The sequence below is a fragment of the Paramormyrops kingsleyae genome, chromosome 15, assembly GCF_048594095.1.
Source record: "Paramormyrops kingsleyae isolate MSU_618 chromosome 15, PKINGS_0.4, whole genome shotgun sequence".
NCBI classification, from domain to species: Eukaryota; Metazoa; Chordata; class Actinopteri; order Osteoglossiformes; family Mormyridae; genus Paramormyrops; species Paramormyrops kingsleyae.
Window position 1 is genome coordinate 19,449,880 of NC_132811.1, and position 21,458 is coordinate 19,471,337.

Genomic DNA, 21,458 nt, shown 5'->3' on the forward strand with positions numbered 1-21,458 from the left:
ATACTTGAATATAAGCAGGAGAGTGATGTGAAATATGAAGAATGTGGGGTTTTGGGTAGTTGGTAGGTGGCCTGGAAGGTAGTAGGGGACGGGTGGGGACGAGTTAAAATGGAGACCCCATGAGAGGGGTGATCCTAGAGGAGGTCAGAGGGTCCGCTGGAGACAGCCATGAGCACAGACCATGCCCAGGCCCCGAGACACAGGTACGAGACTCACCTTAGCTTCTCTGTCTCTTCTTTGATTTCCTCTGAAAAACAAAAGAGGACAGAATGTGAAGTAAGTAAGTGCCAGACAAGGAAACAGGAAGAGCCACAGGCGGCAAGGAGATCTCCAGTATCCCCATGCATTTTTAGCCCTCTGTAACACGCAGCTTGGCCTCTAGTGAAGCTCTTGGTAACAGGCTCTCCCATTTCAGGCCTGCACCACCGTGTTTACAAGTCTGGTCAGTCTTGTTTACAATAACGAGAAGATGCTGCTAACTGACATTAACAGCAAAAAGAGCACAGTGTACAGGCAACCTGTTTAAGTCACTCAAATACAAGGCGGAAGCGAGTCCAGCTCAGGTATACAAACACGTGGAGATGCAGAGACAGAGAGGCAGGAGTGGAGGCAGAGAGAGAGGCACAGACAGAGGCAGAGAGAGAACAGCATGGGTGGAGGCAGACAGAGAGATAAGGACACAGAAAATGACAGAGAGAGGCACAGACAGAGGCAGACAGAGAGGGATGGGCAGAAGCAGACAAAGAGGCATGGGCACAGGAAATGAAAGAGGGACACAGACAGAGGCATAGCGAGGCAACTGCAGAAGCAGAGAAATAGAGGCAGACAAATAGAGCTTCTTGCTCTGTGAAAAATCAAGCAGAGAGCGGAAGTGTAAATTAATAAAGCAAAGCCAGCAGGGGGCCATGAAGGAGCAGAAGAGAGTTTAATCAAAAGTGTGAACTGCTGAACAAGGTCACTGGCAAGAAGTCACTCCCATCAGAAACCACCTTAGCGACCAGAGGGGCGACAGCTCAGCATGGCCACGCCCCTGAACTGCACCTCCACCCCCCCCATTAGAGATCACAACCCCCTGAGCTTGAGGTGACCACACCTTTACAGCAAAGACCTGCCCCACTTCTTCGGTAATGAATGACGATGAGTTTGATATGGTTCAAGCACTGGCGACTAACAGAATTTTTTGTAACGCAGACAGGCAGAACTGAGACACCGCGCAGCTGAGCCTGCCTACCGGCTACCAGGCCTGACAGACAGGTACCGGGTGCCATGGCAACACCAGCATTCCATTCCTGCTCCCCTGACTGCTCGGTGTGGTACTTCCGCATGATTGCTGCGCCTTGCGTGGGAGCCAGGGGTCTGCAAAAGCATTTCACAGAGCTGGGCATCAGGGGCTCTTAAATGCCTCATTTAAAACCGACTCCTCTGATAAAGAGCGTGCTGTACACTACCAGGTATATACAATCTTATCCGCGGTCTCTCTCCTTAACCGGGTTTGCAGTTAATCACGATACACACTCTGTACTTCTACTCTAGGTACAGCGCACACACCACACACACCCCAGGAGTGAATCTGAATGGGATCAGGTACCACTGAGTCAGGCTACCTTGGCACGACATGGGCCGGTAAAGTGCACAGGTGAACGCAGTGACAGCTGAGTAAACCCGTCCTTACAGGTGTTGAGGTACTAACTCGAGGCAGCCAGAAACCCTAAGCAGAGCCACAGAGATGCAAGTGAAACCATCCCAAAAGGGTGAAGTGAGGCCTGATTGCTGAAATACTGGCCATCCCAATTTGGGTTGGTACAAGAGCCTTTCCCACTGTACTTAAGTTACTGGTACACCTCCACTTATCGACCATGAACCAAACAATGACTAAACACCAAAAGATGGCAAGACAAAAGGGTGAAAAATCCAGCCACCAAATCCAAGTCACTAAGTCAAAGTCAAGAAAAAGTAGCATGTCAGCTCTGTGATGCTAGGGCCATACGCATCAGCACACAGGAGATGCTTTAGGGGCACATACAAAACTGTAAAGTGTGACATCTTATCTCCACAGAATAAATGTGAAGAAACCGGACGTTAGCTTCACAAGCACGCCCTACACTCAAGCTCTCTGCTCTCCTTCGCCTGCAGAGACCAGCTCAGTAGGGCTTGCGTCAGATCAAACCTCAGATCTGGAGAAGCCTCAACTTCCTAAAGACCATTAGGGCTGATTCCTAAAAATATCATGGCCTGTGCTTGTTTTCGGCCCAAAAATGTGGAGCATGTAGAAAACGCACCGCCGGTGGAGGACAGGAGTGCTTTGAAGAGGAAACCCATAGCAGGAACCAACAGTAGAACAAACAACAAAGCAAGGCAGTTCAAATGCAGAGCAGTATTCACGACTCCTGACAGTGGTGTTTGGTTACTATTATAAATGATAAAACGAAAACTCAGCAACCCAACAGAGAAGTGCAGAGGACACAGCCACCAACGTCAACTCATGAATTAATCAGCTTCCCAAGTTTGACATGACATAAAAGGAGAGAATAGCACAGAACTCAACTCAACAACACCACACAACACAAGGGGATGGGAGAAACAGGACCTTGGAAACAGGCGGTGTCTTGCACAGTGGGTTAGGACACTATGCCTGTGATCGGAAGGTCACCGGATCAAATCCCAGTGTTGGCAGAGTGATGTCACCGTTGGCCCCCTGAGCAAGATCATTAACCCCCAATTGCCCCAGGGACTGACTAAGCCTACTTTCTCAGTTTTACATTGCTGTGGATTTATGTACCTTCTGCTAAATAAATAAAACAGCCAGTACTGGATCCTGGCAGGAAAAGAGGAAATAAGGGGGTAATCATCTTACAAAGTAAATAATTATTACATGACAGTTTTAGCACGCTCCCTGATAAAACTCCTACTGATCCTACAGGCCAAATTCAAGCCAAGAGCGTGGCCATATTTACAGTATAAGTGGCATAGTCAGTCTTCACTGCCATGCACTGCTGCACCACAAGACTGATCAGATCAGCATTTTCTGATGTTATTCTAAATGTTTTCTGACCTGACCAATCACAAATCCCATTGCATAGCATAGAAGAGGGCCTACTGGGTATTCTTAGAGAGACAATGTCACTCAGAAGAAAAAGCGCATCCAAAACCACTGTCTGTGAGTAATATTCTGATATGATTTCAGTGATGTGTAAAACACAAACGGTTAAGATGAGAAGGTACGAGTTAAGCTCTAATGTCTGAGTATGTGCCATGGATGTGACACCCCCTGACTGAACCGCAAAGTATCCAGGTTCCTCACTGGGCCTCCACTGCTAACTGAAGTCTAATAAACATTACCTAGTTACCTGCACTGCCACCATTGCCAGCCTCATAACAGCTAAATGAACACTGGCCTGTGAATTCCCGTGGGTGACTTGCCTATAAACTCACAGCACACCTAAACAAAGGTCTGCCTGAAGCTGAACAGCAGCCTTTTCCCTGCAGCAGGAAGCATCACACATGCATCACAAGACAAGAGAAGATGCACATCACGTGAGTAACCGGTCTTAAATATGAACATACAGGAGCCATTTTAGCACCAGGGTGACCCAAACCCTACAAGGATCCTGATGACATACAGCCAGGTTCAGGCACCCCCCCCCCCAACCCCCCCCGAAATGCCAGTCACATGGAACATGCCATCCTCAATGTCAAAATGCTGCCACCGGTCACACGGGGCCTCCAGGGGGCAGGCTTCACCAAACCAGATGACAATCACCACAGGCTACTATGCATCACCAAGCCAATCAGAGGGTAGCATCTCATATGAGGTTGCTATTTTTCAGTTCAGATGAGGAAAAAAACAATTGAATTACAACAAGGCAAGCTTACCCAGCAACAAATCAATCAGATATTTATAGTGGCACAGAACAGATGTGTTAGACTGTATAAAAAGGCTAAATCCAGACAGCATAATGAAGCAGAGAGCATTCAAGAGGCAGGACACAGAAGCCATCTCCAGATCAGCCAAGGAGGAGCTGCACGAGACACAGCCCCAGCATGGAAATGTGGGCCCTCCTGACGTAATCCCTGCACCTGCCCATCCTGCCATACTTCCTGCCACAGGGGTCTGACACAGCAGCAGTGGCTCAGCGGGTTTGGACACGGTGCCTATGAGTGGAAGGTCATTGGTTCAAATGGTGAATTCACCATAAGGGAGGGACCCTGCTTTCTCAAAATTGTATGGATTTTAATAAAAGCACCCACTAAATAAATTAAATGTTCTGAAAACTACCTTTGAGGGGGGTAGGGTTGACCGCCACCCAAGCCACTTAGTCAGGAGTAGCCCCCCTGGCTCCATGAGCTTTATGCCCAAGATTACTGCCTAACAAACCAGTTTAGCCGGCCACAGGCCAAAAGGAGCTTCCACACTGCGGATCTGTCCAGGACACGGTCTTTATGGACCAACAGAGCTGCCCTGGACCTCCGCAGGTACCAGGTACTAGGCAGCCTAGCAACCAGGCCAATGCTGGCTCCGAGGCTGCAGCCTTCCTGCAGCACTTGGACTCATCCCAAACCCACCGAAAAGTAAGACCTGCTCAATGTGAAATCCATCTGAAGAGCAGATCACATGAGGAATGCGAGAAGGGCCCCCCCAAGGCCGAACCACAGCAGGACAAGGAAGGGCCCACCGCAAATCTGAGATAACATTATGGTCAAACTCAGAGCCTGTCAGGGTTTACATCGAAAGGGAAACATGGCAAGGGTCAACCTGCATCACAACACTACCCCCTTGCTGTGCCACGGCCCCACCGCTGATGTCAGAGTGTGCTTCAGATTGTAAATTCAGGTGGTAAGCTACATGGGAAGTCTGTGGCAGTTGGGAGGTGTGCCAAGCTCAATGACATCGTGTGTGTCACCTGTCAGCTGACCTGTTAGCTGCTCTTTGTGTAACTGGGCCATGATGAACCAGTAAAGAGTAAAATGGTGTGAAATGCTGGGCCTAGATTTTTGGAACATAATATTTCTCAAGTAGGGCATGAGACCTATGTGCGTACAGTTTACTAGGCATATAGTGGGCGTGGTGCAGTTGCAAGGTCCAACACGAGCAGCATAAGCATGGTTTGGCTGAAGAAAGAGGTTTTGGAGAAGCACGGCTTGCAGCTGGTCTGCTGGCAACGAGTTCAGGAGAACTTCACAAGCAGCTGCCCTGTGCACAAAATTTCACACAAACAGTCTCGGCTCTCTCGCACTGGCTGGTCTACGCGGGCCTCATACGACACACCTCGATAGAGAGGAGAATGCTCAAAAAAGCAAGACAGACCCTAGGTGAACGCCATGGAGGAGAGGAATACTCCAGCCAGAGAAGGACACATGTATTCATCCCCAGTTTCATTCAGTTTTTGAATTACTGCATTAAGAAATTAAGGTTTTACTTTGATCTCACTTTCCCTACATAACCAGTCAGGCGGCATCATGTGCATCGGCCCGAGTGGGTGAAGGGCACAAACTCCGCCCCCTAACGCAGAGGAATCCAGCCGGACATGCGAGTCCTGCTTTTTATCCTCCTTTTCATGCAGAAAGTTACAGACGATTAAAGGAGAACTCGTCAGGCAAGAGGGGAACCGTCTATTTGAGTGCAAAGATCACAAACATCAAACACATTCACCTGAATATTTAACATGAACTGGCTGTTGGGACCAGAAAGATTTCGTATTTAATCCCTTTGGACTGATTTGACATTCAGGTCAAATCAGGGAAAAAAAAAATTAAAATAGGGCTGCACAATATCACATCACGATTAGATGGTGGGCAAAATATTTGTCTGGACACTGGCTTTTCGGTACTATACAGACGTTACTTATGTCCACAATTTGGTAAGCAAGTTAGAAGTATAATATTTTAGGCAATGAGATGTGTACTGTGACACCCAAAAGTGAGTAAGCTGTATAAATTTGGCGTACCCTTCTACTAATTAAATTTGCTTAGTGGAGCACGCTGCATGCTACTGTTTTGGCATGTCACGGCAGTGATGAACACTTAAGCGGCGGTGAAGACAGTGACAGCTCAGCAGAAACAATATCTTCTGAGAGAGGAGATATCTTGGACAAACAAGTAAAGATATTGGTGGTGTGGTGGTACTTTTTGCAGATTAAAGTCCAACACATTTATTAAACATAAGGATATGCCGAGTTTATACAGATTCCCAATATTCCTAATTAGGCACAATACTAATCTGCTGGTGATTATTTGGCACGTGCCATATAAGCGCAAGTACACAGTGATGTGATATCGTGGGTACCAAGTCCAAACCCACAGAGCCGCACACCGTCCAATCTACTATGATACAGACGAAGATCATGTCACATTTAAGGAGATGTTCAGCCAGAAATCAAACAAAAGTGTAATACAAAGTTATGTAAAGGTCACTGTCAGATGCCAAGAATGTCAATATAGAAAATGCTGGCCACAATTCAGCACTTGGAGAGTTTGGATCCAACTCCCTTCACACCCAAAGCAAGGAATCCAGTGAAGATTGTAAGGCGCTCACTTAGTGCTGGGCGATAAAACGATCTCGAATTTTTTATCGATAAAAAATGAGGACGATCACGATGATACACACAGACTATAAAACTCGATCAACCAGGTTTTCTCCGTTTTAGAGAATGCGCTGAGACAGACAACTCGATGGCCTATCGAGCAGAGGTTTACTAAACGCCAGCACAACAGCCAATCACCGACGACGTTGTTATTTTTCCCATCCTCCCTTAAAGAAGCAATGGGTGCGTTCGACTTGGGCTTAGGTCTGTCTGCAGCTCACGTGACGTGGAGCGCGATCTGGCTGCGGCTGCAGGGGTGGAGTATAAACTGACTGCAGCCAAGTCGGGCAACTTCTACTCCTCATAGTGTGCGAGACCTGACTGCTATGGCAGCACTGCCAGAAGGGTGTAGATAAATCTATACAAATATCACCTGCAAGCACATTACTTCTTTTACAATAACAAACTCCTGATCCAAACTGTTAGCAGTGAAAAAAATAAACTATTGTGTATAGTGGCTCTGTGTAAAAAGATAGCTGCCAGGAAAAAGATCAAATGCATGTATTTCAAGGATTCAAAGTTTTTATTGTCATGTACAGAGTACAATGCAATTCTTACTTGAATGCCTTCTTCACAGACTGGACGATTAAACAAATAAAGCAGCGCAACATTATAGTAACTAACAATAAATAAACCACTAACTTACGTGTACTGTTAGAGCATTTATGTAATTTATTTAAACTTTATTTTACCAGATAAATGAACTGAAAACCAGTTCTCACTGTTTTACGTGATATTCGGGAGAAATAGCAGATTACGCATCAGAACTTCCTGGGATACAAATGTCATGCGTGTGCCTAAAATCTTCAGCCAATAAGGGCGAAGTTGTGTCGTCACGGAGGCGGTTCCAGTTTGTGCTGCACGGTCTGTCTCAGGTCATCTTGCTCTCGCGAGGATTTTGTACCATGTGACATGGTGACGTGTGGTGACGTTTTGCAGCGCCGCACAAAAAAATCTAACCATGATTTGGCATTTTTTTTAATAAGTGTTTGTTGTTTGGTTTAGATACTTTTCTACCTCAGAATTTTAAAAGGTTTTTAAGAGACCAAGTGGAGGAAGATACTTGTTGCAGTCAGTTCTGTCCTGCTTTATTTTATGTTTGCCCTTTAACATATTTGCAATATTATACAGTTTTGCATATTGCTACATTATTATATGGTTTTGTTCATTTGAGCTATGTTTCTTTGAATACTTGAAAATCAATAACCTTTTATAATTTTAAGGGAATTTTGTAAGTAAACAGTAAAATTTGTTGGAAAATAAGTATTTGTTTACTAATATTGTTTATTTCAATGTATTCATTTTATTTGTCAGAACAGGGTTATTTTTATTATTATTTTGATTATTACATTATTACATGGAACAGCATTGTGAAAGTACAATATTGATAATTATCGATATCGGTCAATACAGGAAAAAATATTGTGATAATTTTTTTTTGCCATAACGCCCAGCTCAACGCTCACTACATTTATTCAGTCAGTGTTATGTGCAAATTAGGAAACACTCAACACCATATCAGAAGGGGAAGTGTAAAGAGTGTTCTGGGTGTGCTACAGTCAACATGATAACCCAACATATTACAGTGACAGCAGCAGAAACTCAGCATCACTGCCTAATTACTTCATTAAATCAGTGCTCCTTTTATTTCTCCTCAGTTACTAAGGACAGATTCTCAATACTTGAACCACTGAATGACATGATTCTATGATGGTGCATATTTTGACGCAAGGCCATTACTGCAGATCTCCATGTCTCCATGGTGCTGCTACTGAGATCACATCCCAATGGTTGGGCTACACGTGGTCTCCCTTGTGATCCTCAATAGAGGCTTTCCCTAAAAAGAGAGAGTACACAGCCCCTCCCCCTCCCCCCATCTCCACAAGGTGACCCACAACCCCACATCAAAACGACAGTGACAAAGCGACGACTCGTGAAGCTTTCTTGTTGATGCTCGCGTGGCAAATCAAAGCTAACTTTCCACTGATAACTGCTGAGTGACAGCACATTGAAAGGAGGAGAGAAGAGAGATAAACCGAGGCCAGAAGAAACGGCAGCAAACAAAGCAACAGACAGCGAGGGCCATTTAAAGACACAGGCGAGCTGTGGGTGGACATGAGCTTCCCCGGATCACAGCACCGTCCCTCATTTCTGAGGAGAGCGACCCAAACAAACAGCAGGGATGCAGAGTGAGCGAAAGCGCAGTGCGGCCACACTGGCTGTAAGAGCGCCCGGAGTGCCCGGCTGCAGCATCAGCACTGCATACGGCGACCAGACGGGCGGCACAAGGACAGCCGGCAGCGAGCCCAGCCGGCAGAGGCCCATCCAAACACCACCTCGCATCTCATTACTGTGCTGAAATGAAGCCATGGTGACCATCTTTCAGTGACGATCCGCAGAGCCGTCCAGCTTCATCACAATATTAAAACCAATATACGGGTCAATTTCGCACAGCCTTGACTTCTCCTAACCAGTATCAGATTTTTTATGTCATCTATTATTTTCTTGGACACACTCTGTTAGGTGACCCTCTGATCATCTACCCTGGGGAAGAAGCTCACTTCTGCTTCTAGGTGACATGTGTGGTTGTTTGGATTCAGCAGGCAGAATGCCCAATCCCCCCCAGGTGTCATTCTATTGAGATTCCATTCTATAACCCTATAGAATGGAGTCTATAGAGCACTGGCTGATGAGTGGTTAAGGCTGAAGAATATTTACTCTCTCTACAGGACTAACATGACCACTTATTTACACTTCATTCTGGATAGCACAAGCACGGGACTTGTCTAAAGGCCCGAACTGAAATAGGAGTGCCTTTAGAGCTTTTTCATTTTGTGAAGGTGGTAGGACTTGCCCAGCCAGGGTCCCGAGGACAGCAAACCATGATAAACCTCCAGGGCTGGTCTGGCTCCTTTACGGCCCGGGGTCCGACTGCATGCAGGGAGTTGCCCGGGCTACGCCATTGCCGAGCCACATTGGGCATTGTGTCACCACATCACCATAACAACCTAAAGTGCTGAACCTTTTACAATCGGACCGTGACAAAACCCCAGTACGGAAGAGAATACCACGGTACCGTAATAGAATCAATAATTCAGGGACGCTAAAGAAACCAGCGCCTTGTTCCGTAAACTAATCTCACTCTACACGGCCCGACCGCTGCGAATCCTCCACGGATAAAGACCTCCTTCCTTGGACGCACATAAAAAGTCAAGATTTACACCATAACAGGACCGTGCACAATCTGCCTGCTCGCCCTGGCTCTGGGCCTGCAAACCGCCGGTGCTGGCTTTGCAGAAGACACCATTTGGCAAGCAGTCAGCATGACTAGCACACACAGAGAGGTCCTACTTCAGACAGGACCATGAAGCGCCATCACAGTCAAAAGCCTCAAACCCCCTAAGGCTTGTGTAACGGGACCGATCCTGGCAGACTGCCCGTTTCCTGCGTAAGGGCTGATGGGACACAGAGAGACACAAGTAAACACCCAAGAGGCAGTCACACATGACACACCCTCGATAAAAAATGGCCTCAAATTAACAGGAAGAACGCCTTCACTGCTATTGTAGAAACAAAAGACAAGAACCATGAAATTCTATCTTTGCACATACACGTCCACAGGTGAGAGTGAAGCCCAGGGCCATTTATCCGGTAACCCTGGAGTGGTTTTTGGGGTTAGGAACCTTGCTCAAGGGCCCAATAGTGATATGATCATTCTGCCGACCACGGGATTCAAACCACTGACCTTTGGGACACGGGCATGGACCCACAGAGCCATACACTGTACTGGTAATACATATTTATGAGAATACAATAAAGGAAGAGTTCCTGAGAACAGACAGGAGCATCAGGAAGTGGATGAACATGCTGCTTCACTTCTAGGGTGGCCTTATCTCTGGTATCAATCCCTTTTTTAAGTTAGACTTTACTTTCCCCATTGGGGGAAATTATTTTCCACAGCACTGTACATCCCACAGGAATCCACATCGCATTTTACACCTGTTATTACACAATGACTACAGAAAATATAGCAGAAATACTACTGTCACACAACAATAGTGCAGGGTACAGCACAGATGGCACGCGACAGCAGGCAAAAGAAATCCTAAGAGAGAAACTAGACTCCTATACCCTGTGTCCACCAACATGGTGCTGGAGCCGGGTTCCACACGTTTTCACCACAAAAAATTGGCCCTGGGCTAGCAAAAATGGCTGCAGTACGGCACCACAGAAAAGCTGGTCTCAGAATATGGAATGATACCTTCAGCGAAAGTGGAGCTGGTTATCGCATCCGAGCCAGATAAATTTGATTGTTAACCAATGCAGTTCTGTCTAATACAACTTACTAGCTTATTAGTGGAATAATGTTAAATATTTTTTTTTATTCGGTGGAAAACGAAAGATCAATTGCTGGTCAGATTTAATAATGAATTATAAAAATTGCAGGTCAAATAAATGAAATGGTTGAGTAGCAAAGACTTCATGAGGCAGACAGCAAAGCTTGATTTTTAGCAGGCAGTTTTATCATGCAATCCTTAAAAGGACAGTGGTAAAAGGGCAACCAAGAATAAACTCACTCACACAAACAGACTGAGGTGAAACACTACCTTTAAGGAGACAAAAGTGGATACAAACCACAGATGTAGAGCACAATGAGTCATACTTAGAAAACTATGAAACTTGTCACTTAAAGGCTTTTTTTGATTCAGCAGCTTATAAAAAATGTACAATCCAAAACAGTACCAAAATGATCAAATATCAAAATTAATCCAAAACAACGGAATTCATGTACCCTTTTACTTTTCTCTCAATTCTGCCTAAGTAACATTTCCGTTCTGTTCTTTTTTGAAACCAGTGGAAACAAGAGCAGGTTCTCAAAAGGCACCAAGCGAGAACTAGCCCAGTACCAGCAACGGCTCTGTGTTGGTGGATACAATGTACTAGTTCCCTCAGTGAGTCATCCTGTTTAGGGCAACTATATGGCTCTGAATACCAGGCTTTTGCTAAAGTAAGCACCTCATGGACCTGTACCCGTACCCAGAGGACAGTACAGTGAAGTAGCGGTTTAGTGAATGTGTGCTGTCCTGTGCTATTGTTAATGCAATGTGTTTGACGGCCTACAGTTAAACTCAGTGAGGTTTAGTGTGGGAGACCCATTATCTTGGTAGCAGTAGAGCAGGATGAGTTGGACAATAGAGTATTGTAAAAGAGTAGGACAAGACAGGGGGCGACAGAGTGCTTTAAGTTTCAATATAATAAACAATCCCAGATGGCTCCTTTTTTGAATTTCCTTTATATGCCAGTTGAAGCTGGGTTTATTGTCCAGTGGAATTCCAAGGTATTTAAAGCTGTCACCCATTTCAACTGCTGGAAACATCAGTGTTACTGACAAATCACTCTCTCTTAAGACAATCCACTTTCAGGAAAAGATCATCAAAAAAATGTCCTGCCACTGTGTCCACGTCAAAGAACGTGCGAGTTCAAAAGTTTAAAAAGCGCTGACCAGCGCACAGTGAGCTGAAAGCCACACTGTAGCCATCTCTTGCATGGGAGTCTCGACAGGCTACAATAGAATAGTGATACTCTATTCATTGCCAGCGGGAAATTGTATTTTCATCTGTCCCATCTAGCTCTCCATGAGACACACAGACACATATAGAGGTGAGAGCGAAGCTTGGGGGTCACAGCGCAAAAAGTCCAAAAAGGCATCAGTCTGATAGCCCTGGGATTTCAACCAGCGATCTACAATAGTGGGCATGGAGTCCTAACTTGCTGAGTCACACACCACCAGCCCCCCGTGCCCTCAGCTGGCCTCACTGCCAACACGTTACAGCCTGGGGCATGAAGCACAACTTCCACGAGTCACGGAGCCGTTCCGGGCGAGCGCGTGTGCCCGCCACCCAGCATCGCAGGTGAGCCATGATTAATTGATGCCGAGACGGATCGGGTGAGAGGCGCGATGCCATGGATAATAGATGGCATGAGCGTAATGAAATCCCTCCCATTGCATGAGGCTTTATCTCCCTGTTTCCGATGGCTCTGCTTACAGACAGTTTCTAGAGTGGAATTTCAAGTCCCAGGGCCCATCTGCCCCAGGCCAACGTGGTTACCTGGGCAGCAGGGGGCGTAGTGCTTCCCAAATGAAGCATCCCTAGAGCTGAAGCCATGGTGGCACTGGGATTACATGAGCTTTACGTGTGTCACTGCATATATGGTGGGCAGGGCAGTCCAACAACTCCATAGAAAAAGTTAGGGGCCACATTCAAGTCCCTAACACCTTCACACTTCATCGGCCGTAGCCCATTAGCCCAATCGTTAGCATTGCGGGCATGTCATGCCGCCGTTCCCGTCACACAGACGCAGGTCGGGCTGCTCGTATAACTGCAGCCAGCTGCCAGACCCTCCCACCCGAGATGCACACTGTGCTTCACAAGGGAACTAAACCATGACTGTAATCATCACCAGTGCAGTGCACCCCCCATTCCCCCAACCACACTTATGACACCTGTAGCCATTTACAACCGTTATGTACATATTTAGAAATACTAGTACTTAATGTAAACCGTACATTTTACAACTTTGTAAATATATTACAGCTATTTTATACATGTTTATACTTTCAGAGCTGTCAGAGTATTCACTGCATTATGAATGCACAAAGGCCCCCCAGTTGTATGCGGCCCCACTGATCGTGCCCAGACACTTCCGACCGCACGCAGGCCCTCCACACCACACACGGTTCTCCTGATGGTGCATTAAACTGCAGTCACCCCCCCAGTCTTGACCTTGGACCAAACTGAACCTACAGGCCAGAAGCGTGACCTAAGACATCCCCACGGTTGGTGACATTTAATACATGCTCTCCTAGTGGCTTCTTTGGGACTCTGTGTGCTCAAAGCAGGGTGGCACAGTGGGCAGAGTTGTAGCCTCACACCTCCAGAGATGGTAGTTCAATTATTGCCCCTGGCCTTGTGTTTGGAGTTTGCGTGTTCTAACTATGCTAGGTTAGGTGTCCTCCTGGCATTCTGTGTTCTTCTGAAGTCAAGCAATGTGGCTAGTTCTTATAACCTGCCCACACTGTGTGATCGCGTGGACTGGCATGGACTGGCATGGACTGGCATTCCGTGCCCAGAGCCCAGTGCTTCCTGGGATAGGCTCCAGACTCTCTGTGACCCCGTCCTGGATAAGTGGTTCAGGAACACTGATGGATGATCTCAGATTGTCATACCAAGTACCTTTGGTTTTTATGTGACTCGGAACAGCTTTCTGCAAATTCAATAAACCAGCTAAATTCCACATCCCAGCTCAAACCATTATGATCCATTTCATTCGTTATTACCATTTTCAGCATTTTAGAATAGAATTTCAGCAGGAAACAAACACAATAATTATGTGACTTTATGGTAAAATTGAACGTGACACATGTAATCACTGCTGTGACAGAGACACACAGGAGCACATTCCAACCCTGGAAGTAACAGGTCTATGAATTGTTCAGCACTGACCACTGCTCTGGGGTCTCATAGAGGCTCCGCCTTCTTCTCCATTAATCCAGCACAGGTCATCTTATCCTGCCAGGAATTGTCCCAACGCGAGCCCCACATTCCCTAGTGTGTAAAATGCTCAAGCAGCCAATGTGCCCTATGCTATATTTTCCTGGGAAATGTTACATATTTGCCAAAAATGTAAATTATAATTACTTTGTTTCATGCAGTGACAGAACAATAAAAAACAAGGCTGATTAATTTTAATTTGCTATGCCCTAATCCCTTTAACCCTGACCAGGATAAGCAGTTAGAAGATGAATGGATGGATGGATGGATGGATGGATGGATGTAACAAGTCCTCATGTGACTGTATAACACTGTTAAACTGAAGAAATGTATCACTCATCCAGCGCTCAGTGGATGCTTGACCCCCCTGCACTCTTGGCTACCCTGATGTGGGGTGTCTGTCAGGCAGAGCACATGTGTTTGGGTCTCTGCATTCACACAGCATGAAGCTCTCAGCATTACAGAGATCTCAGGGATGCACAGCAATGGTGAACGGCACGGGGAGCCCGTCCCCAGCGCTGACACAGCAGTGGAGAAGCCCGTCCTACAAGCCCGGCCGCAGGATACCCCTATGCTTCCAGGACTATGGAAAATAACCTCTGTTATCTGAAAGATCCTTATGGCTTCTGGAGACGCACACTGCGCCCAGCCCTCGTAATCCTGCTATAAATCTATGCTGGCATACTGTTGTGAAATGAAAAGTGAAAGATGACGATACAATGATAAGAAGCAAGGCGCTCTGCCGCTCCACGACTCCTGCGACCACCCCCGTGACGAAAACCAGGGGGAATTCAATTATTAACATGAACTGCCACCTTCAAGGAAACTCCTGCCTGAAAGAGATTATTAGCCAGGGGCGGGGCTTTCGTCCACCTCTGCTTGTCATCTAGGTTTAATCTGCCGTATTCCACAGGTACGGCAAACAGTCAGGCTCAAAAAGGCTGAAGAAAAGAGGTGGAGGATATAAAGGCAGCAACACAGCAGTTAAAAACAGGGCAGCACGGTGGAATACAGTCATGTTGATCAAGTCCAAAAAGGTCTTGCTCTTGTACCCTTAAATAGGGAACCTCACAACCTGCATTAAAACATCCAGCTGGGTAAACAGGTGTAAATATGGTAAAAAGGTCACATAAGCAAGAGAACAGCATGAATATAACACGTCACAAACGGAAACGGACAGCATCCGCCATGTTTGATTATGACTGTGGCTCGTGTTACTTTCCCAAGCTTCATTCATGGAGGTTATGAGGTCGACATGGGCTTCACAAGACACCGGTGTTTTCTGGGGCTCTGTGACATACCCCTCCCAGTCTGAGCCCCACTCTGGCTCCTATTTTCACATCCCATCATTTAACGGAAAGGAAACTGAGATGCCTGCAATATCTGGGGCCGGAAGAACACGCTCGCATGGTTGACTGAAATGCATGAATATTAAATATGCAAAATGACACAACTGACTGCATTTTTTTTTTAGAGAGTCCAATTTAAATATTTAGGACAACAGCAAAAAGTAATGCTGTAAATTACGATATGTGTGGTATAATTTAAAATCCCTTATAAATTGCTAAATGAAAAAACAGCCTACTCCTCTCCAGTTCAGACCTGACAGCCTAATTTAATTCCTTGAACAAACAACAGCACCCTTTTAGGAGAACAGTGCTCTGTGTTATGCTACAGAACTACAGAAATAGCTCTGAACGCAGGATGGGCGAAGCTTTTTAAGGACGAATATGGACAGGGGGACGTGCTACTCACAGAGGACAACATCAAGCTGGACAATTTATTTTTGCAGATCTCTTTTTGCCCAATGGTCAGAGAAACTGAGAGAACCAAAACATCAGTAAGTATAACACTAATAAAACAGAAATGTATTACATTCCAGTGTACGAATTCAAAAAACTTTTTCATTATTTATAAAAACAAAATGTTTTGGCAACTCACTGCACTGAAGGCAATATTATTGTCTGTAAATCCATTCTGAGTTAGAAAGACGAGGATGAAATACTCTTGCGAAGAAAAACTTGAGTTTAACATTTATTATAAGGAAACATACACGATACAGTCAGTGAATGATGCACTGCTTCAGCAGCCAACGCTAACTTAACTGTTACAGCCTCAGAGGAACAATCTTTCACCTCCTCCATCACGTAACACACAAAGATACTTCAGGGTAGGTTGCCAAAATAAAGCACACTTCTGCTGGAACCTGTATGGACCAATGTTCACTCTCAACCTCAGGAGAACCCTTATGGTAACCAAAATAAACAACAGGACTTCCGTAGAAGAAACCAGAAACTTAAAAAAGGTCTATATACATAAGCCAAATGTCAGAACAAGGTGTGTCTGAGGAGACTAACTATAACTGTGGTTATGCAAGATTGTGCAAAGATAAGAACTGTTTCCTACAAAAATGACGGCTCCGGGGGCAGGCCCTCTATGCCGAATCACTGGTGTGGGTCCTGCTCTCCAAAGCCTCATTGTTCAATCACTGAGATCAGATTACAGCTGATTCTAGCATTGAGTGAAATGTTCACCAGCTGAGGCACACTGTGGGTAAGTAACAAAATCCAAGGACATAAATGTGCCCACAAACACCTCAGAAGCATCTGTTAGCGAGATAAACATTGCCTTAATTGCAGCATGCTTCCAAGTCTGCGAGCAAAACTAAAAATGTGATACGTCTCGACTAGGGATTCGAACTACGGCTGAGATGAACTTCTGTCTAGCAGTTTCGTAAGAGACACACAGTGGGACCAGACCGCAATGGCGCTCTCGGCGGAGGTCTGGCCATTGGTACACACAGCCTGATCGTATACACTCTTACCACCGAGTGACAGTGTGTGTCACAGACCCAGACCTCAGCATTGCCACGTAACTCCAGTGTGTCAAGAAAGGGAAACCACTATTAGGCCATTTGGAGAAGTCACCGTTGTGGATGAATATGGCACAGGTTACAAAGTGACTTCAGAGAGAGCCCTTCAAACACAGGTATGGATACTGATAAACTTACACCCAGGTGGGGGCGACCCGGGAAGGTGGGTTGCAGCACAAAGCTGCCGCTGTTCACCTGCACGACGAAAACGATCGTGACCATGATGTGACACGGGACCACCGGGCTTAGTTTACCGTGACAGGTGCGTCAATAATAGGAACCATCGGGGTTACGGAGCCGAAACACGGATACATCAAACAGACTAGCTAAGAGACACCACCAGGTAACCAGCTGACCCCACTGCCAGATAACCAGGAACTGGTTTTCCAGGTGGCCCCACTCGGCCCACCTAACCGGTCTTATGGGCGCATCCTGCACTGGGCCGGGCCGGACCTAGCTGCCTGCAGACATCCACGCCGAATACGGGACAACGGAAGGGTAGCCCGGCCCCAGCGGGACGATAGCCGGAGGACGGAGCGACAGAACCCAACCCTTTAGCCCGGCCCCGCAGCCACTGTCCCACATTTCTCCAGTCATTATTAATAAACAACCCCCACCCTGCACCGAGCAGGATGAAGAGGGGCTCTGGCGTTACCTTGCTGGACACTAACCGGGCTGACAGGAGGGTGGAGCGGAGCTACCGCACCCCGCTGCGCCTAAGCCTAGGCTGCTAGCCGCGAACCGAAAGCCGCTTAGCCTGCTAGCCGGCAGCCGCCTAACCGCTCAGCTACCTAACCTGCTAGCCTGTTAGCCTGCTCGCGCCTGTTAGCCTGCTAGCCTGCTGAAATGGCATGACGTGTGCCGGAGTATGACAGCCCCCAGCCGGGACCCCGACTCACCCAGTGCCACCTCGCAGGCTTTGCGCAGCTGGGAGTGATGCGCCTTCTTCACCTCCTTGTCGGCCAAGATCTTCTCCAGAGCTCGAGTTAAAAACATGTTTTTGGTCTTTTTCCCTTCATACATGACGCGCTGGAAGTGTCTGGGGCGAGGAGGACCTGTCCCAAGCCAAGGCGGACTGCGGCTCTCACTTAGCGCTCGTTTTTAAATTCAGTGTCGACGTGGACCAAATATACAGACATAAATAAATAGAGAGGTCTGGATAAATGTACACGGAAATCCCTCAGTCTTCCATCAGCAAGCTGCCTGCGCCATGTTGGAAGGAAGCGACGTCATGCACGTCAAAAATGGGGCCGCAGTGAGGCGGGGTGAATCGGGAGAGAGAGACAGGGAAGGAGAATGAGAGAGAGAGAGAGAGAGAGAGAGAGAGAGAAAGAGAGGTGGTGGGGGGGCAGAGAGGGGGAAAAAAGAGATGGAGGGAGAGCTGGGGAAAGGAGGGGGGAAGAGATGAAGTAGAGAGGGAGAGAAAAAGAGGCAAGGTGCATCCTGAATGAGAAATGGCGAGAGAGAAATTGAGAGAGAGAGAGAAGAGAGAGTGAGAGAGAGATGCATGCATAGACACCTGGTGTGTGCAAATGAGCTGCTGTTTACAATGTGCTAGATGTCCTCTATCATGTAGTTTTACACTTCAATGTGTTAGTTGGTTTTCAAAGCTTGAAACACTCAACTTAGTTTGAAGAGTTTACCTTACAGGACTGGATCATGCCATCGGACCTGAAACCTGTGGACAATTAATTCCCAAATTCCATATAATTTTTAGTATTAGAATAATAATAATAATTTAATAATAGTCCTCTTGGTGAACTGAATAACTCCTGTAGTTCATAAATCACGAGCTCAGATGACTTTCTCTGTCTAAACTGCCCATAGTGTGTGTGTGTGTGTGTATGATGGACTGGCATCCACGCCAGAGTGTTCCTTACCTCCATCACTGCCCTTCCTGGGATCGGCTGTAGGCCTTCCATGACCTGGATATGGAAGAAGGATGAGTTGATCACTGTTTATTTTCACATCATGTGATAAAGTTGTTAATTTTTTTTCCTCTACTTGTCCTGTCTGTCTCTGCACTCTATGTGTGTATATGGCACCGTGGTCTGGGGAATGATATTTGGTGTCACCATATGCAGCATACTGAATATGGCTGGTCAGACAATCATGGGTGTTCTTAGGTGCGAAGTATTTTAGTCCCGCTGTCAGTCTCCCTTAGAAGACAAAAAAAGTCAAGCCCCAGGTAAACTTGACTTAACCCCTGATCTTTTCAATAGCTAGAAACTCCCCTGGTGTCAATAAAGCCCCACTTGACTTGACTTGGATAATGATTTGACTGACTTCAATAAAACTCTGAAATCCTAGTGAATTTAATGAGCCATTTTTTTTAAATAAGACTTCCCCAGATCCAGTTTTATTTGGACTGTCACAAGTGAGTAATGCTTTCATATCGAAGTCAAAGGTTATCAGGTGTGCTGCTCTGGTGCTGGAGAACTTCAAAAACATAGCGCTCTTTTCTCCTGACACGAGATGTGAAGTCTTGGAGCTTTAGCTGTCACAGTATAATGCATGTCTCTGTGATGTTTGTTCTGAAGTCTGCGTGTCGGCAGGAGAACGTGGCTGTTTCGCAACAGGATGAATGGACTGAAGTGAGCCAAGTGGTGCGTTGCTATTTCTTGGCTTAGCTACCAAAACAGTTTTTTCTGGTCATCATGAAGCAGTGCTTGTGTGTATAAAGTCACTGCGTACAGTGATGTCTTCTGACATCTTTCATGAGCTCTGTCCGAAAGGTGCACCTCCATCGCCATAGCTGCAATGGCGCCGCGCTGATGTCACAATAGTGACGGAGGTCACTGCAGTAATTTCCCATCTACTCTTCTCATGCAGGCCAGTCTGTTTGAATTACACAACTGCTTTGATCTTCCGGTGGGCTGCACAAACAAGAGCTTGTTCTTGTCATAGTTGCACAGGGACTCTGCGTGGCGTCCCCCCCCCCCCCCCTCCCCGTGCTGAATGGGACCCACTTCTGCCTGTGATGTTCAGGCGACATCACTCAGAGCAGCAGAAACAAAGGAAACACACAGAAAAAAATGTCATCTGCTTTGTTTTAAAAGACTTAATTAGAGGATTAAATACAATTACATTAACAATTACATAATGAATCATTGTGAAAAAAATGCAGTAAAGGAACATGATGCTGATGTGATAAAGAATTCCACGTCAGTAAAATATTCTCCATGTATTCTTTGTGCACAGTGGCCCAGTGGTTAGCACTGCTGCCTCATAGTTCTGGGGTTGGGGTTCTTTGCCAGGGTTCCATGTGTGTGGAGTTTGCATGTTCTCCTCGTGTCATTGTGGAGTTTGCATGTTCTCCCCGTGTCATTGTGGGGATTCCTCTGGGTACTCTAGTTTTCCCTCACAGTCCAAAAACATGCAGATGCTAACTGGAGTTACCAAGTTGCCTGTATGAGTGCATGGTGTGTGAGTGATTGGTGTGTGACTGTGCCCTGCAATGGGTTGATGACCCATCCTGGGTTGTTCCCTGCCTTGTGTCCGTACCCTGCAGGATAGGCTCTGGACTGCTCGTGACCCTGAATAGGTTCAGTGGTTACAGAAAATGAATGGATGTTCTTTGTGGAGGAGACAGAAATGAGCTTCAGATTGGTGAGGTGAGGGTTCTAGTATTAAGGTCTGTACTCTGATTCAGAAAGAGAAAATGAAACAATCCTATATATCAACTGGGAACAGGAGAAAGGAATGAATGTGATAGTTGGCTGACTCTGACCTGGGAAATCCACACATCCCCCCCCCCCCCCCTCCTACCACACACACACACACCTATTTCTCACACCGATTCATCAAGCAGAAAGATGCATTAGTCGAGCGAATTGCTGCAAGTTCAAAGCGGAGTGTCTGCTGACGGCTGCACACCCACGTTGGGTGTGGCTGGGGACGCGAGCAGCGCCGTCTCTCTGCACCTGGCCACACGCAGAGCTTCCTGCCTGCCACAGCGGCTCAGCATGTTCACAGAAGGATGCCTGCCCTAGCGGTCCAAGTAAGTGGTGGTGTCACATAAAGCCCTCAGACCAATGAAATCATGATCGAATTGTATTTATTATTAACACAAAGTGCTTTCATTTTATGGAGAAAATAGAAGAGAAAACCAAAAGCCCTTAGGGAGAAACTACAGGGGGGGTCCTGATTCCTCAGGGAAGGAGGGGGGAAAGTGATTGAACAACATGCATAATGTCATGAAACAATGAGATGCCATCTCACCCCAAGGCTGATTATCTGAACAAGCATCTTTACAAACTGCGGCCGACTTTATTCTACACATAATCCGCACGTACCCTCCTGATCCACGTTGCACATGAAGTAGATAATTCCTGGTCATTTTCCCCAGACACTTCAATCTCCTTATTTATCATTGCCGGTTCAGTGATTGCTCATGGCAACAAGAGGCATCACTGGGAGTAATCTGTTCTCTAGGGATTTTGGGGCCATTTC

The 21,458-nt window shown here is 46.4% G+C and overlaps 1 protein-coding gene across 2 annotated transcripts in view; it reads right to left on the reverse strand.

The window, feature by feature from the left end:
* The window catches only part of arfgef1 (ADP-ribosylation factor guanine nucleotide-exchange factor 1 (brefeldin A-inhibited)), a 43,647-nt gene extending 25,391 nt beyond the window's left edge, over positions 1-18,256 (reverse strand). For both annotated transcript variants that reach the window (XM_023794617.2, XM_023794616.2), the window contains exons 1-2: positions 17,906-18,256; positions 217-247 (exon numbers count right to left, since the gene is read on the reverse strand). In XM_023794617.2, the coding sequence (XP_023650385.1) occupies positions 217-247; positions 17,906-18,029 (155 nt within the window). In that variant the 5' untranslated portion in view covers positions 18,030-18,256. The remainder of the gene's footprint in view (positions 1-216; positions 248-17,905) is intronic.
* Between the last annotated feature and the right edge of the window lie 3,202 nt (positions 18,257-21,458).